Source organism: Sebastes fasciatus, chromosome 10 (genome assembly GCF_043250625.1).
Source record: "Sebastes fasciatus isolate fSebFas1 chromosome 10, fSebFas1.pri, whole genome shotgun sequence".
Classification (NCBI taxonomy): domain Eukaryota; kingdom Metazoa; phylum Chordata; class Actinopteri; order Perciformes; family Sebastidae; genus Sebastes; species Sebastes fasciatus.
This window is the reverse complement of record NC_133804.1, coordinates 25,671,898-25,687,528: the sequence shown is the minus strand read 5'-3', so window position 1 is coordinate 25,687,528 and position 15,631 is coordinate 25,671,898. Positions and strand designations below refer to the sequence as shown.

General features: G+C 41.8%; 1 protein-coding gene across 16 annotated transcripts in view; it reads left to right on the top strand.

The window, feature by feature from the left end:
* Positions 1–15,631, top strand: part of rapgef2b (Rap guanine nucleotide exchange factor 2b) — a 125,823-nt gene that overhangs the window by 54,650 nt on the left and 55,542 nt on the right. For 14 of the 16 annotated variants that reach the window (XR_012595635.1, XM_074649169.1, XM_074649167.1 and 11 more), the window contains exons 5-6: positions 8,039–8,114; positions 11,194–11,361. Coding sequence is in view for 15 of the 16 variants with exons in the window: in XM_074649169.1 (XP_074505270.1) it covers positions 8,039–8,114; positions 11,194–11,361 (244 nt within the window). In the remaining variant the exon portion in view is untranslated. Of the gene's footprint in view, positions 1–1,846; positions 2,090–8,038; positions 8,115–11,193; positions 11,362–15,631 lie in introns of those variants that run through there. The other 2 variants (XM_074649170.1, XM_074649172.1) reach the window with 2 other exon arrangements.

The window sequence follows — 15,631 nt, the reverse complement described above, 5'->3', positions numbered from 1 at the left end:
TCGTATAGAAGTCTATGAGAAAATGAGCCTACTTCTGACTTGATTTATTACCTCAGTAAACATTGTAAACATGAGTTTATGGTCTCAATCGCTGGTTTCAAGTCTTCTTCAATACAGCATGATGCTCATTTAGTAAATTATGGTCCCATTTAGAGTCAAATAGACCATAAAGCAGGGGATGCTTTAGGGTGTGGCTACCTTGTAATTGACAGGTCGCTACCACGGCGTTGTCTGGTCTGGGCGTTGCCGTGTTTTCGTCTTACAACTTTAACCCTTTTTAATGTAAAGATACTATCAAATTGCATCGTTATGAATACTAAGATCCAGCATTTTTGTACTGATTTTTTACCATCCTATTAAAAAAAAGATCTGTTGTCTCTTGCAAGTCCCTCAACTTTATGGAAGGTTATGCAAATAAGTTTGACAAACTTAAGAAGTTAAGTTCAATCAACAACTCTTCAGTTTGTGTTCGATGTTGACTAGTGCTGCTAGTTGCCAATTATGTTTGTTTTTTCACCAGTAAAGCAGTCTAAAGTCTAATCCTTCATCCGCCATGCTGCCTACTCATTACATCTTGAGCTGTGTTGTTAGCTTCCACATTCAAACCAGGATCAGTGCTGAACCATGAGAACGTAGTCTGTGGCTGAAGTTAAAAAGTACAGAGGAAGTGGCTGAAGTGGATACTTTTACATTATATTCTACATTTATTAATTTGGCAGACTTACAATACCTTCATTCAAATTCAATAGGAACAAGAATAAACTAGATGTCATCAAGTGCAACCCTCAAACAACTAAAAGTGTCTTTAGAGAGCTGTAGGACAAGTGGTTAGGATTCCTTTTTATCTTCATCATGGTTTTAATTTTGATCAGAGAAAAGAACATGCGAGTGATCTGAGTTGCATGTATAAAAAAAAAAAACCATAACGAGTTTCTATTGCATGACTTTCATCAAAGTATTTAGCTCAAATACTGTGGGGGAAGTATGCTAAGTATGCGAAAGATCAGCTGGACATTTATTCTGCTCATGAGTTTAAAGCTGCAGTGGGTAGAATTTGAGCAAATATGAAAAGTTATTTTTTATAAAACGGTCACTATATCCTGACAGTAGTACATGAAACAGGTAATCTGAAAAAAATCATGTGCCTCCGTGTCCTCCGGTTCTCCTAACGGTAGACGAGCTGGAGTCTGTTGTCCAGCTGCCGTTTCTGAGCAGCTGACGATCACTCGCAAACTCCGATCAAACGGTCAACGCTCAAGAATGTTTGTGACTCGGCAGCCATATTGAAATCTGTTGAGGAAATACCAAGCACCGCGCACCAGTCCGAGCAAACTCTCTCATTTTACAGCTAAACTGTACACTACAAGATGTTTCTGAAAACATTTCAGGCGAGAAATAGGCAATACAGTAACAGAATATTGACTCATATTTGATCAGCGCTGCCTAGTTTGACCGTTTGGTCGGAGTTTGCGAGTGATTGACGGCTGCCTCCGATGAATGAACAGCCAATAGGAACGCTCTCTCTCTCTCTGAAATGACCTGTGATTGGCCAAAGTCTCCCGTCACGGGCTAGATTTTTTAAAGCCTAATCTAGTTTTCTCTCAGAACACTTGAATTACAATATGCTGAAAAGTTATTATGGATTTTTTGTCCAGTGATGCCAAAAACGTTCTGAACCGTAAAGGGAGGACAGACGCTGTCCACACCTAACCACCCCTCCATGACACACACACCCCACCCTCTCACTCACTTGCATCTCTGTAGCAGGAAGTGAGTCGTACGCTGGAATGCTGGCTTTAGTCACTAATGCACTACATTACACAGAGAGAGGGAGAGAGAGAGAGAGAGAAAGGGGGCAGAGCCATTGGACAGAGGCTGATCCACCACACACACACTTTCAGAGCCACACACTCTCAGACAGCAACACTCGGGTGTGCGCAGGACGATATGCCGCAGTCACACCAAAGTCTCGGGACTTGGAGCATGCTTGTCGGACCGACTGTGGACTAACAGCGGGGGGGATATTTTAGAAGGAGTTATCTCATCAGGTGGTGGTGTCACTCCGGGGGAGCAGTTTGGAGAGTCGGGGGTGAGTGTCAACACTCCTGTGTGTACGGCTCACTAAAGCTATGCCGAAAAAAACTCCTGTGTTTTTGGTTGTAATTTAAAAATCTGACTCGTCTCCGAGCCGGGAGCTGGTTGCAGTAAAACCTTCAAGTCTGGAATGTGAAGCACGACTTTGATGTTATTTTGGATCTGTCAGTGTGCAGTGTGTGCTGCCAGTGAAAGGGGTGTGTTTTCTTCATGTTTTTGGGGGGGGTTACACAAGGCTTTTGGCAACTTTGAAACCAAAACAAAGATGGAGCTCCTGCTGTGGGGAGAATGTGATAGAAATGGTTTATAGATGCAGCGATGATTGATTGATTTGGAAAAGTTTTAAGCGGCTTGCCTCTCCCTCTCTCTCTCTCTCTCTCTCTAAAACTCTGCTTCAGTGCCCTTTTCTCTTTGCCAGTACGATGTCGGTGAGGTTGTATTTTGGGAAGCTAAAGTCATTCGTACATTCTCGGCATCGGTGTCAGCTTCTATTTCAGCAGCGGCGAAAGTGGGCAAAGGTTCGGGGTATTTGTGTGGTGCAGTCGTGCCGCTACGCCAAAGGAATTCTGTTTATGTTTTTCAAGGTGAGAGGTGGTTGGATGGTCAGCTGCAGCCCAGAAGGGGATGTTGGGAAACCCTTCAAGCCCGGATGTTTTCATTGACAGTCACTCCTGAGACGGGTCTAAAGTCTTACATAACCAGAGTTTAATCTTTGTCCTTCTTAAGGGTCCGGTGGGTTAAAAAGTCGGTGTGCCCTCTCACCACTTAGTCAGTTAAATGGATTAACAGAGTGAGGAGCCCTCACCCCTTCCTCCCCTACACCCTCCTCATCCTCCAGCTCAGACCAGGGGTGCAGATTAGGGATTGCACCGGTTCAGTCAGACGGCAGAATGGATCTGAGGCTTCTGGCGGTGGGCTGGCGGGCTCGCCGAGCGAAAGGCTGGTGATGCATGTGGAATGACATTCCAGACGCCCAGGCCTTGTTGTATAACGGGAGGGGAATGCGAGGCCACTGAGGCAGGGGAGATGTCAGTCAGTCAACTGAGAGAGAGCTTCAGGGTTTAATTTGAAAATGAGATACTGGCCGCCTGTCTGACACCAGCTCATACAAAGCGTCTGATGGCAGCACACATGGGAACTCTTTGAAAGGATAGTAGTAGAGGATCTAGTAGAGAATCTCCATTTGTTTATATTTATACTGTCTTGTTTAGAGTTGCAATGATTAATCGATTAGTTGTCAACTATTAAATTAATCGCCAACTATTTTGATAACCGATTAATCTGATTTTTTTTTAAGAAAAAATAAGTCAAAATTCTCTGATTCCAGCTTCTTAAATGTGAATATTTCATGGTTTTTTTACTCCTCTATGACAGTAAACTGAATATTTTTGAGTTGTGGACAAAACAAGACATTAGAGGATGTCATCTTGGGCTTTGGAAAACACTGATTGACATTTTTCACCATTTTATGACATTTTATTGACCAAACAACTAATCGATCAATCGAGAAAATAATGAGCCGATTAATCGACAATGAAAATAATCATTAATTGCAGCCATAATCTTTCAAGGCACTTCTATACTATAAGGCCTGTGCACACCGGGGGAGTGACGAATAAATGCCTTGGAATATTTCTCATTAAAACTATTCATATCGGCAGCAATGCAAACTTGCGACAGTCGAAAAACGTTTTTCAATAAAAGGTTTGAATAGATTCAAAACTTGGATCCTATTGACCCAGAGCGTCTGTTAGTCTATCTGAAGTAAATTGTTATAAAGCCTAAGCTACTGTAAGCTTTTTTAGTTTCCTTTTAGTGAAATGCTCTGAGTGAATTTGCCTCTGGTAAACTGTTACGCAGTGTATACGTCTAGGGCTTTTATTGTGAAAGGTAAGAACGGAAGGAGTGAATCTGGTTTGCGCCGCCTTTGTCAAGTTTGAAAGGAGTAATAAAGTTTGCCGTTTTGGTTCAGACTAAAACAAATCTATTGAATCTATCCGTTCTGCACAACGTGATTGGTTGATGTCTTTATTCATGATGCGAAAGCTCAGAAAAATCGACCTTATTCCATAAAAAAATGACGACCCTTTTTGGCCGTGTAATATTCACATTCTGTGTTAACGTACTCATGACAAATACAACAGTTCAAAAAAATATATTGACGTGCGAATCCTACGAAAAAAATAAAAAAGTGTGTAGAGGCCTTAAAGTGCCAATTTTAATATCTGATATCTAAAATCTGATATGACATGAATGCAGCATTAAGCTGCTATACCAACAAAATATGTTATACGTCAAGTTGTAGCGTTTCTTAAATTGCAAAGTTGTTGATTTAAAGTTTCTGGCTTGTTTCTTTTTTGTTGTTTTGGGGTGTTGTCTGTCTATATATGTGCTGCGTCTTTATGTATTTATGTACCGCATGTTGTCTGTTGTATTTTTAATGGCTTCTGCGGGTGAATTCCCCTTTGAAGGGACAATAAAGTGAAGTGGAGTGAAGATAATGATTTTTTCGACTTTGGTATATAACATTGTGCAGTTGAACGCAGCACATATAACAGCATTTTGGCGTGTAGAGTCTAATCTTTGCTCAGCGCTGTGCTCTGTTATAAATGAGTTACATACCTGTTCAACCATCTGGCACATTTCTTATCTTCTTCTTATCTGGTTTGTCTGCCAGCACACACTGGAGTTCTCAGGGAAAGAAAGCACAAAGTTGTGGACCTGAATTCCTCAGTGCTGAATTATTAATAGCAAATAGATTGTGCACACATCATTGGTAGAGCTAATGAAACCATTTACATGAGTCAAACTTTGCAGTGTGACGGTGTTGATTGCTGCAAAGATGCACAATCCAGCCAAGCATCCACTGGGAGAACCAAATGTTTGTCTTAGACATATTTGTTGTCAGATATACGTTCGCCCACGCAGCAGATCTCGTACTTTATGTTTGCTCAGGACTAGTCATAGAGCAGCGGAGGCTTTAATCTCCAAACAAGACACGTTTGTGTTAGAAAAGCCCTCCCACCCCCTCACTCTCCACTTCCATAATCCCTTCTTTAATATCTCACATTGCCAGTGGCATTTGCCTCCTGCAAAATGGAGGATTGGATTACTAATGTCAGGAATGTAATGGAGGAACATGATTGAACATGTCGCTTTGGTGTTTGCATTTGGTGGCCTGACGTTCTTTATGCGATGCGTAGGCTTCTCGCTTTTCCAAAAGTGGAACCAGCCAACGGAGGCTCAACAGGATCAGAGCCGGTACCGACTCCAAACGTCTGTAAAAACCCAGATCAAAAGCTCTCGCTCGTTCCTCTGAAGCTGCTGCCCAGCTGACAAATCATCTTTGCTGGAAAATAAGTTGGAGAAGAATTACAACGTTTTGTCTTCTTGTGAGAGAAAATACGGAGTAAGCTGCTCTCCATGCTGGAGCCGTGTTTGGCCCCGTGGTGGAATCCAGGCTGGTGTATGTCGGGGATACAAGCAGAGTTAAAACGCATTAAACCGAAGCTCAGGCAAAGCAAACAGCAACCATCAGCATTAACTCGCTCACCGCCTGTATTCACTCAGTCCGCCGTGGTCCCGTCCAGTCACTCAGGCTGTCTTTGATTTCACTTTATGCTCCTCAGCAGAAGTTAACTGTAATCATGTGCACTTTATTTGACAAACTCGTGTTCAAAAGGCATCAGAAAGTTGACAAATTAGTCAAGTAAAATTGCAGCCCTGGCAGAGAAACAACAGAACGGCTGACAAAAGAGGAAAAAACACAAAACCCAACAAAGGCTCGACTGTGAAAGGAGGCAGAAAGAGAAAAGCAAAGCAAGCTAAATCCACTTTTAGAAAATAAAAGGTACCCGAAAAAATCATTATTTGCTCTTTGCCAAAGTGTCAGGTAGAGAATCGCCAGCTCTTTGCAGTTGGCTGGTATTTATTATCCAGCCTGACCAAGCTGTACTCACAACATGTAGCCACAAGCCCGGGGCTCCAAAGCATTTAGACCATGCTGTGCCCAAGGTCTGCACCTGTCCGTGTGATTGATGGAGGCTGCCACCTCCGCAGCCTCGACACAGGTAGCCACTCACCACTACTCGCTGCTCACTTCACTGTGAGCACCGAGGAGAACTTTATATACACACGCAGATACTCACTTTGTATCAGTTACATAGTGAAAGTTAAAGGAAACAAAATGCCACAATAGATCCAGTTTATGAGATGAGAAAGAACAGCAAGTTAATGCAAAGTAATGAGGATAAAAAAATACATTAGGGCTGCAATTAAAGATTATTTTCATTAGCGATTAATATTCTGCTTATTTTCTGGATTCATTGTTGTGTTTGAAATTCAATTCAGTTCATCTTTATTGTCCCTCGAGGGGAAGTGTGGTTTACAGTAGAAGGCAAAAACACAACATACAAGAGGTCCTCTTGTCCCGTGTGTTTTTGAAATGTCAAAAACTAGAAAATGATAAAACGCCCATCACAACTTCTTAGAGCCCAAAAAGACGTCCATAAATTGCTTGTTTTGTTCAACCAAAAATCCCAAACTCAAAGATATTTAATTTACTATCATATATGACAAAGACAAGAAGCAAACCATCATGTTTGAGAAGTTGGAACCTGCAAATTTGTTTTATATTTTTTGCTTAAAAAATGACTGAAACAATTAATTGATTATCAAAATAGTTGCAGATTAATTTTCTTGCAATCAATTGATTGAGGAATTGTTGCAGCTCTAAAAAAAAATGAAATAGAATATAAAAAAATAATTAGAAAATGTCTGAAAATTAATAAGAGAAAGAAATGAAGAGAACATAAATAAATAAATAAATTCAATTAAATATTATATAATATATTATTAAGGTTGCAACTAACAATTATTATTTAAAATTATTAATAAATCTTTCAATTATTTTCTCAATTATTTGATCAATTGTTTGATCTTTAAATGTCATTGTTTTGTACAATCAACAGTCTGACATTCAATATTTAGCTTACTGTCATTGAAGACCAAGGAAACAGTTGCATACAGTGAATCTTTGCCATGTTTCCTTAAAAGGGTTACTGAAGCTATCGATTGATTATTGCAGGTTAATTTCCACCGACCATCGATCAACCCGCTCCGTTATGATTGTTTAAGCTGTTATATTTGTTTGTTCTATTGTATGTATGTTATAATCCTTTCAGCTCCAAAGTATTATGAATAAATAAATGTTTTCAGCTTCCAGGCCAGAGTGACTCAATGTAAATTAAAGATAAATGTCTCACCTGCTGGTATAAAACTCCCAGCTAGTGAATCTAAATAATGCATAACTCCACCATGGCCTGTTCTTTTGGAGTCACTTGAGTTTATCTAACAAAACAATCAGTAAACCGACATGATGTGGGTCACATTCTGAGTCGGAAGATGTTAAAAATAACAAACAAGGAAGTCGTTGTGTCTCTGCATTGAGGTCGGGTGCTGGACAAAGGATGCATTCTTCACCAAACCCACAAGTTGGATCTCCTCATGCTCATAATTTCCACGGCTGCTGCCCTTCTTTGAGACATTTCGGTCTCTGCTGCTTTTAATACTCCCCGGTCCTCCCCCTCATTAGGAGCGAGGCATACTGTACAAACTGTGACGTCGTCAAAGTGGACTTTTCCAGAGGCGGGTGTTTCCCCTCAGGTGGGAGTGGCCGCAGCTGAAAGGAGGAACTGTCCATTCAATGCTACTCTGTTCGACATTTAATATAGAAATTCCATAGTGCATATTTAAATATGGTTGGACGCAGACTTACCTACAGTATAGACTCACACAGACGTCCTGGCTGCCAGTGTGAGAGACTGAAGAAATATACCATTGCACAGGGAAACAACATAACCTGCTCCGCTTTTATTAGGTAAACGTTGACGTCTAAATTCTTGTTTTTCTCATCATTTTATTCATTTCTCTTTTTTCTGTCCAGCTTCGGGAAGCGATCGGCAGGCAGCCTGCGACGTGGATGCGAGTGCATCGTCCTGGAACCCTCAGAGATGATTGTGGTGAGTCACATTTTTCAGACTTTTTAGCACACAAGTGTCAAACACACTAAAATACAACGGTCATTATTTGTTTTTGACAAAGTTTTCCCCACCAAAATGTTAATTTTCTATCACTTATTACCCAAATCCAAACACCTATCTTGTATTTTTGTAAACCATAGTGCCCTTGAAGACTGAAGTTTAGCTTCAGTTGTCTGTGATGTTAGTATACTGGATTGATTTTGTAATTCCTTCATGTGTTAAGATGTACCCATGTGGATCACCAAACCTACATTACCTACAGCAGACTATAGCTGTAAGTTGGTCCTGTGATGTTTCTGTACTAAGCCTTTATGAGTGTCTCGTATTTGACATGTCATCACATCCTTAAAGCACAGCTGTATCGAACTGTCTTTAATGGAGTCCAGCATGTGTTGGGGTTGCTCGAGTCCACGGCTGGTAGGAAGGAGCTCTGACCCAGTTTTATGGCAAATCAAAATGTTGGCTCACTGAAGAAGTCGTTGAGAACAGAACTCATCCCCGTCTCAATCATCTGTTCACCAGAAGCCCTCCGAGGCCCGCGGATCAGAACAGATGCGGTGTTGCTGATGAGTTTGCGCTAAAGGGCAGCAGCATACTGGAGACAAAATCATCGTTGTCAGCTGTTGTTTATAGTGCTGCGAGAAAATGTATGTACAGTGTACTTGCTGCAAGTCTGCTCATTTTACGATGCACTAAATCGGATAAGGGAACCTGAAAATTGCAGACTAAAATATGACAGGAGGTCTGGAGAGTTGAATCCATACTGGACTGGAGATTTATTATAAGATGTTTCCCTGTTCATTAAAAAGCTTTCTTCAGTTTCCACGGGGAACACTACTGGTATTTATCCCTGTGAGGTGATCATGTCCACCAGTAGAGAGATGCATCGAATCACAGAGATTCATAGAACTAAAGATTATTTGAGATTATTGATATAAGATCTCCACTAAACAATGCATCGCTATAAAATGTCAGAAAATAGTGAAAACGCCCATCACAATTTCCTCAAGCCTATTTTGTTCGACCAGCAGTCCAAAACCTAAAAATCTTCAGTTTGATGTCCCATAAGACAGAGAGAAGTAGCAAATCCTACAAGAAAATGTTTTGCATTTTTAATAGAGTATATGAGACTGTGCACCGATCCAATATCATGTTATCATATCATTTATCAGCTCATTCACACTACACAGGAACAACAACACGTGTCATTCGCTACCCGATTCGTACATCCTGCCCGAACGTTACTGCGCAAGAAGAAGAAAGAAGCGAGATGGCTCATGTCTGTTGAGAGTTGCACATGTACCGATCGGGCAAGTGCTAGCGGAGAGTGTAACGTTAGCCAGAGATGAGCCCTCACAGATATACAGCATAAAATAAGAGGAAAAACTTGCTGTTTTTATAGTTTATTGTCATGGTTGTAAGTGTATATTTAATATAATTTATAACTTCCACAAATCCAAACAAACAGATTAATGTCGAAAGAGGAAAAAACAGAGGAAAACCATAATAATGAATGATGTGTTGAACAGTTGCAGCAGGCAACAGCGTGTTGAGAGGCAGTGAACAAAGCTGTGCAAATGTTTTGACAACTTCGTCCAGCAAAGCTGTGGCAGAAGAAGCCAAAACATGACACCATTTTGACTGCTGACTGACCATTTGTCCACTGCAAAAAGATGTTATTTGGTTTCTCGCATATTAAATTGTCACCTTAAAACTACAAACACACAAACACACACAAACACACACACACACACACACACACAGACACACACATGCACCAACGCACTCACTCTCTACACCATTTCTAGCACATGCAAATCCTCCCCTCTGCCAATCCTTTTTTTTAAAGACATGAAACATAACCCACGTCTTGACAGTATATAATAAAGACTAGTTGGCACTGCTGCAGCCACAGCAGCACATCACAAGCTGTAATTGCTGTGTCTCCATGAGTGGGGGGGTTTGTTAACTGAGCCTGTATCAGCTGCTCACAAACCCCTCAGTAATAACACCCTCTGCTCTGCTCTGCTCGCTGCAGACACGTTCTGGCCTTACCCCCTTTTGCTATAATAGGTGCCAACCCGCCCTGTAATTACTGAGGAGGGTTTTTTGTGCTGCTGAAATATACTGTACGTACATTATGATTAAACTCTCCCCTGCTACAAGTTTGATTCACACACAGAAAGATGCACTAACATGAGCAAAGACACGTCAAAAGAGGAAAATAAGCCGCTCACGTGTCCGTTACTGTACACACACATTGCTCCGAGATCTGCAATTAGACACACAATCACACTTACGCTCTCACTCACACACAGCTCCCTTGCCGTTGTCATGGCAGCAGTTGGTACGGCGGCGGAGAGAGATTTTAGTGGTGTAATCCCAACGGCTGAGCGCTGTGAAATGTGAAGCCGCAGTGAAAGTGGCGAGTGAGAGCGAGGCACGGGTCCAAGAAGAAGAAAACTTAAATATGTCATTTGAGCGTGACCCAAACCCGCCAGGCAGCAGTGTGAGTGGTCCCGTTTAACCAATAATACTGACGAACACTGTGACTTCACTGCCTGCTATGTCGAAGCGGCATCATGTGCCAGTTTCCACTGGGATTTTCCCCCCCTCCTTCCAGTTCATAAAAAAATGGAAACATGGATTTGATCTTGTTTTAACATGTAATTTCATTGTGGTTAATACGTTTAACAGAGACAGAGAGGATTGAGAGTGTGTCTATTTCATCTCTATCTCTGTTCCTCACTGCCTTGTCAATCAATCTGCTCTCCATCTCCTTCAGATTCTCTCTCCCTCTGTCTCTCTTCCTGTGTTGTGAGCACCCTTTGACGTAGGTGTGCATCGTGCAGCCCACACACACTTCTATTTTTACGCAATGAGAGGCAGGAAGGAGGAGGAGGTGGGAGGGAATCGGAGATGGAGTATAGGGAGGAGGAGGGTGGGGTTTTGGGGATTTGAGCGTGTGTGTGTTTTTTTAGTTGGAGAAGGGCGTGAATGAAGATGAAGGCAGTCACTCCCCCCTCTCTCCGTCTCCCTCCCTCACTATCGTTTCCAGGTGGACTATATGGATGAAAATGAGGAGTACTTCCAGCGGCAAGCCTCGCACAGACAGTCCCGTCGGCGCTTTCGGAAGATCAACCAGAAAGGGGAGAGGCAGACGATCATCGACACCGTGGATCCGTACCCCACCGGGAAGCCGCCCATAGCCCGGGGATACCACACGGTGAGTTGCACTAGTGTTTACCCTCGCTGCGGCGGATCGCTGTGCCGCTCAGTGTTGCTCTTGTTTGTGCTTGTCGTGCTCCTTCTTCAGGACCTGTTGTAGTGCAGTGTGGCTGCAGATCGTAGCTGAACATGTGTGATCCCCAACTTGTTGTGTTTTCTCTCTGTTTGCTGGTATTAGCTGACCCTCGGTTGTAGGTTGTTGTGTTTTGCTGTCTTGTGTCCCGGGGAAGGGGCACCCTTGTCCCCGTCAGGGTGCGCTTTTGAGCCTGTTTTCCTAATCTTTGCTCTGAGCTATCCTAGAGTTTAATCGTTGTTGTACCCGTCCCCTGCTAGATTAAAGTTGCTACGGTTGTGTGTAATGTTTGTAGCTTCTGCTGGCTTCGGTGTGTCGATCTACCCTCTGTCATAAATGTTTTGTAGTTTGTTTAGCATCCTAGTAGATTCTCTGTGCTATACCTGCTTCCTCGAAAATGTGTTTGTCTGTGCTTCTGGTGGTTGTCAGGAAAGTCTTCTCATGTGAGGTGTTTTACAGGTTAATTAGCACTTTTATATCTGGCATTTGCACCATAACACATTCATCACCATCGCTTCATCACTTGTCTTCAGTTGTCTGTGCAGTTGGAGGATTGAGGATGATTAAAATGTCAGCATATGCCAAAGTAAATTCAAGGTGCATATAGTTATATAGCGCCTTGGATTTACTGGTAGTGTGTCCTGGAGAATGACATTTCTCCAAATACATGTTTGATCATTGAACCAAGGGAAAAGTAAGCAGTTTAGACTACATACAGTTCTGTCAGTTTTGTTTTTTTTCTCTAATGTTTGGCTCTGTCTGGCTTACATTCTCTGGCCTCTTAATATATTCAAATGAATGCTATGTTAAAAGGGACAATCACCTCAATTGTACTGCTCACAACTCTGAAAAGCATGGCTTCATATGATGGTGTTGCAAGCAAAAAGGTTGGAAACCACTGCTTTAAAGAGCTGATGGAGTCTGCACACTAGATATGTACTGCTCCCATTTGCTTGAAACGTCACCGGTGGTAATCAATTAAATGTTCATGGGAGCAGTATCTAGTGTCTATTTTTTCTGTCTTTTACATGTTTTTTCTGTCCATCACCTAGTATTCATCATCTGGATGTGCGTGCTTTTTTAAATACTTTTTTATAACTTGGAAGAAGTGACATATTGTTTTAGTTGTTTTGTTAGTTGACTAAGATCAAAACGACCGAGAGGGGGCAGCCCTAAATGTAGTTTCATTTATGAAGACGCTCTTGATTGGTTTGGAAATTGCTTGCATTTTTTTTGTTATACATAAGATGAAGAAGAGGACAACAGTTGACAATGAGTATACTATATAGTGAAGTATATTGTAATTTTATAGTTTTTTACATAACAATCAAGTAGAGAGAGACAATGGAGGAGGGAGAAGAGAGTTTGGGAGACGTTCTGGGTCAGATGGTGCCTACTTTCATGAGTCTTGCAGCTGTTCTATTCTTATAAACTCTCATTTACATACTCGACAGTGAGGGCTGGTGTTAAGAGACATTTGTTTTTCAAATCAAGTATTAAATGCTTTAAACAGTTCTTCTTTTCCTAATTAAATCATGTTTCAGCATGTTAGAGGCTGGACAGATAGGCTCCAAAAACTTTGTATTTTGAGGATGGAAGCAGAAATGTGCTTTGGTGCTCTGATGGTTTAAAGCCTCCTCTCGTAGAAGAGTATTGACTTTAACCATGTGAAGGGATTCGACTCCAGCAGAGGAAGAGTTAGCTGCCCGTTGCGTCGCACCAGGCCGTCTCCCCTTTCTTTCCCTGGGAATAGGAAGAAAAGCATTTTCACACTAATGATGCAAATACCCAGCATGCAGTTGTTACACACAGCATTTCCTGTTCTGCACAATTTCACTGCATTCCCTTCATTCCTGACGTTCCCACGGGGGGGTTCTGTCAGTGTACCCGGTTCTTCTTGGGACACTGTGAAACAATCTGCGCTTTTAAAAAGAGGAAAATGCGGCAAACGTCATCTTCCCCTCCAGCCCCACCCTGTTTCCTAAATTTAGACTCGCTGTGTTTTTGTTTCAAAGGGCTGCACTGAACTTTCGCATGGCCCGACATCTCCCGTCGCAACTCTCCTCGCTCTAGTAGCGTTCCTATGGGAAGGATGGAGCGGGTGCCATGGCAACCAGCAGTCCCAAATGGGCTCTGCTCGAGTGCACTTAGAAGTACAGTAGGGAAGGGAGCGAACTTGACAAGAGTGCAGTATGCTGCTGCTGCTGCTGCTGCTGCTGCTGCTGCTGACGACGGAGGGGTGGAGGGGAGCAGAGCGACAGAGAAGCTGAATCTGGGCGGATGCTAAGCTGACATAGCAAGCTAATCTCCAGCATTTAGAATGCCAGGCACAGCTCAGATTTTCCTCCCTCCTACCCCGAGGCGTATTTAGGAGGTGAGAAATGCACCGAGGAGAAACTTGGGATTGAAGAAAGGAAATCTCTCCGGCAGGCAAGGTTTTTATTCAGCTTAGTCACTCCTGTGAAGGCAAATGTGAGGCGAGCCACGAAAACATCAGAGGAGCCACTGATCTGGAGGATTCAAAGCTCTTCAAATGTGAGAAATACTGTAGACAAATCTGCTTTATTTAGGGCTGAGATGATATTTTCATTGTTGATTAATCTGTTTTTTTGATTGTTTAGTCTACAAATTAGTGAAAAATGTCCATCACAACTTTGCAGAGCCCAATGTGATGGCTCAAATTTCTTGTTTTGTCCAAAACTCAAAGATATTTAATGGACAATTCTATAAAACTGAGAAAAGTGGCGCCTCCTCACATTTAAAAAGCTGGAACCAGTGATTGATAAGTGACTTAAAGGTGCTCTATATGATATCCAGAGCAGTAATATAGCAGCAAACAACTGTTGTCTATGTAAAGATTTAGTGGAGTAATGTCTACCTGAGCAGAGAATGAAGTCTCTCTCCCTTTGTGTGTATTGTAATCAGAGTTTCTCTGTCTTTTTTTACATAGCCAGGTTGGCTGTGCATGCTTTAAGCGCATGTTTTTGCATGTGAGCGTGCCCCACTGGCTAGCTCACGGCCGCCGCTCTGCACTGCTCTCATACGGCGGTTACAGCTGATAACGCTGCCCCGACCGGCGTCGCCGTTGTGGAAGTGTATAGCACCCACCCTCCGGTTCCCCCTCAGGTTAACACTGTTAGCTCTGTCAGCACTGTTGCAATTGTTTTCACTGTTAACGCCGTTAGCTACGAGCCATCGGCTCAGCCGTCGCCATGTTGAGAGCCGTGCAGAGGCAATTGAAATGCTCCTAATCTCACATTTAGCACCTTTAATATACAATTCTATAAAACGTGGCACGTCCTCACATTTGAAAAGCTAGAACCAGTTATTGATAAGTGACCTAAATTGTTAATCGATTATCAAAGTTGTTGTTTAATTTCTGCTTATTGATTAACCAAATAAGCCCTTGTCTAGTTAGCCATATTACAAAGATTGGATTTTACTTTAATTCACGTCACAGACGGGACGATGCTGGCAGACCATGATGCCTTTCCTAGAGAATGAACAGTTGTGGAGGACATTTTTTAAGTAAAACTATTAATACTAAAGTCTAACAATACTTTGTTACAAGTGAAATAGTTATACTCAAAATGTTACTTCAGTAAAAGAACAGTATTATCTACAAAATGTGTCCAAAGTAAAAGTACTTATTATGGCCCCTGTCAGAGTTTTATTATTATATAATTCAATGTTTGATTATCATTATTACTGATGCATTGATATGTACGCAGCATTTTAATGTCGTAGCTGTTACAGTTAATTTTAACTATACTGTTTGGTAGTTTATTCTACAAAACTGCACCATATTTTACAAAGTACAAGTACCTCAAAATGATACTTAGGTACAGTAGTAGCTACTTTTAACCACTGAAATAATGCCGCAGTTGAAGATAAAAGACATTAAGGAAACAATGTTAAATTGTTAGTTATTTGCAGATTAGTTTTTTTTTCATTTCATTACTGTTATTGTAAAGTGTGAAACCTTTCATTTAAAACTTAACGTCTAAGCTCTGCTTCTGTGAGCGTGATGAGACGTGATTTACCAATGCCAGCCACCCTCCTCAGTGTTGCATTAAATCTTTAAATAGCTGCCTGTAGCAGAGTGGCCTTCATTGTTAGTGAGAGATTATTCTGTAACACCAAGGTCACAGGTTCGATCCCCGCAGTGGGCAGAGTGTCTATGAACAGCTGCGTG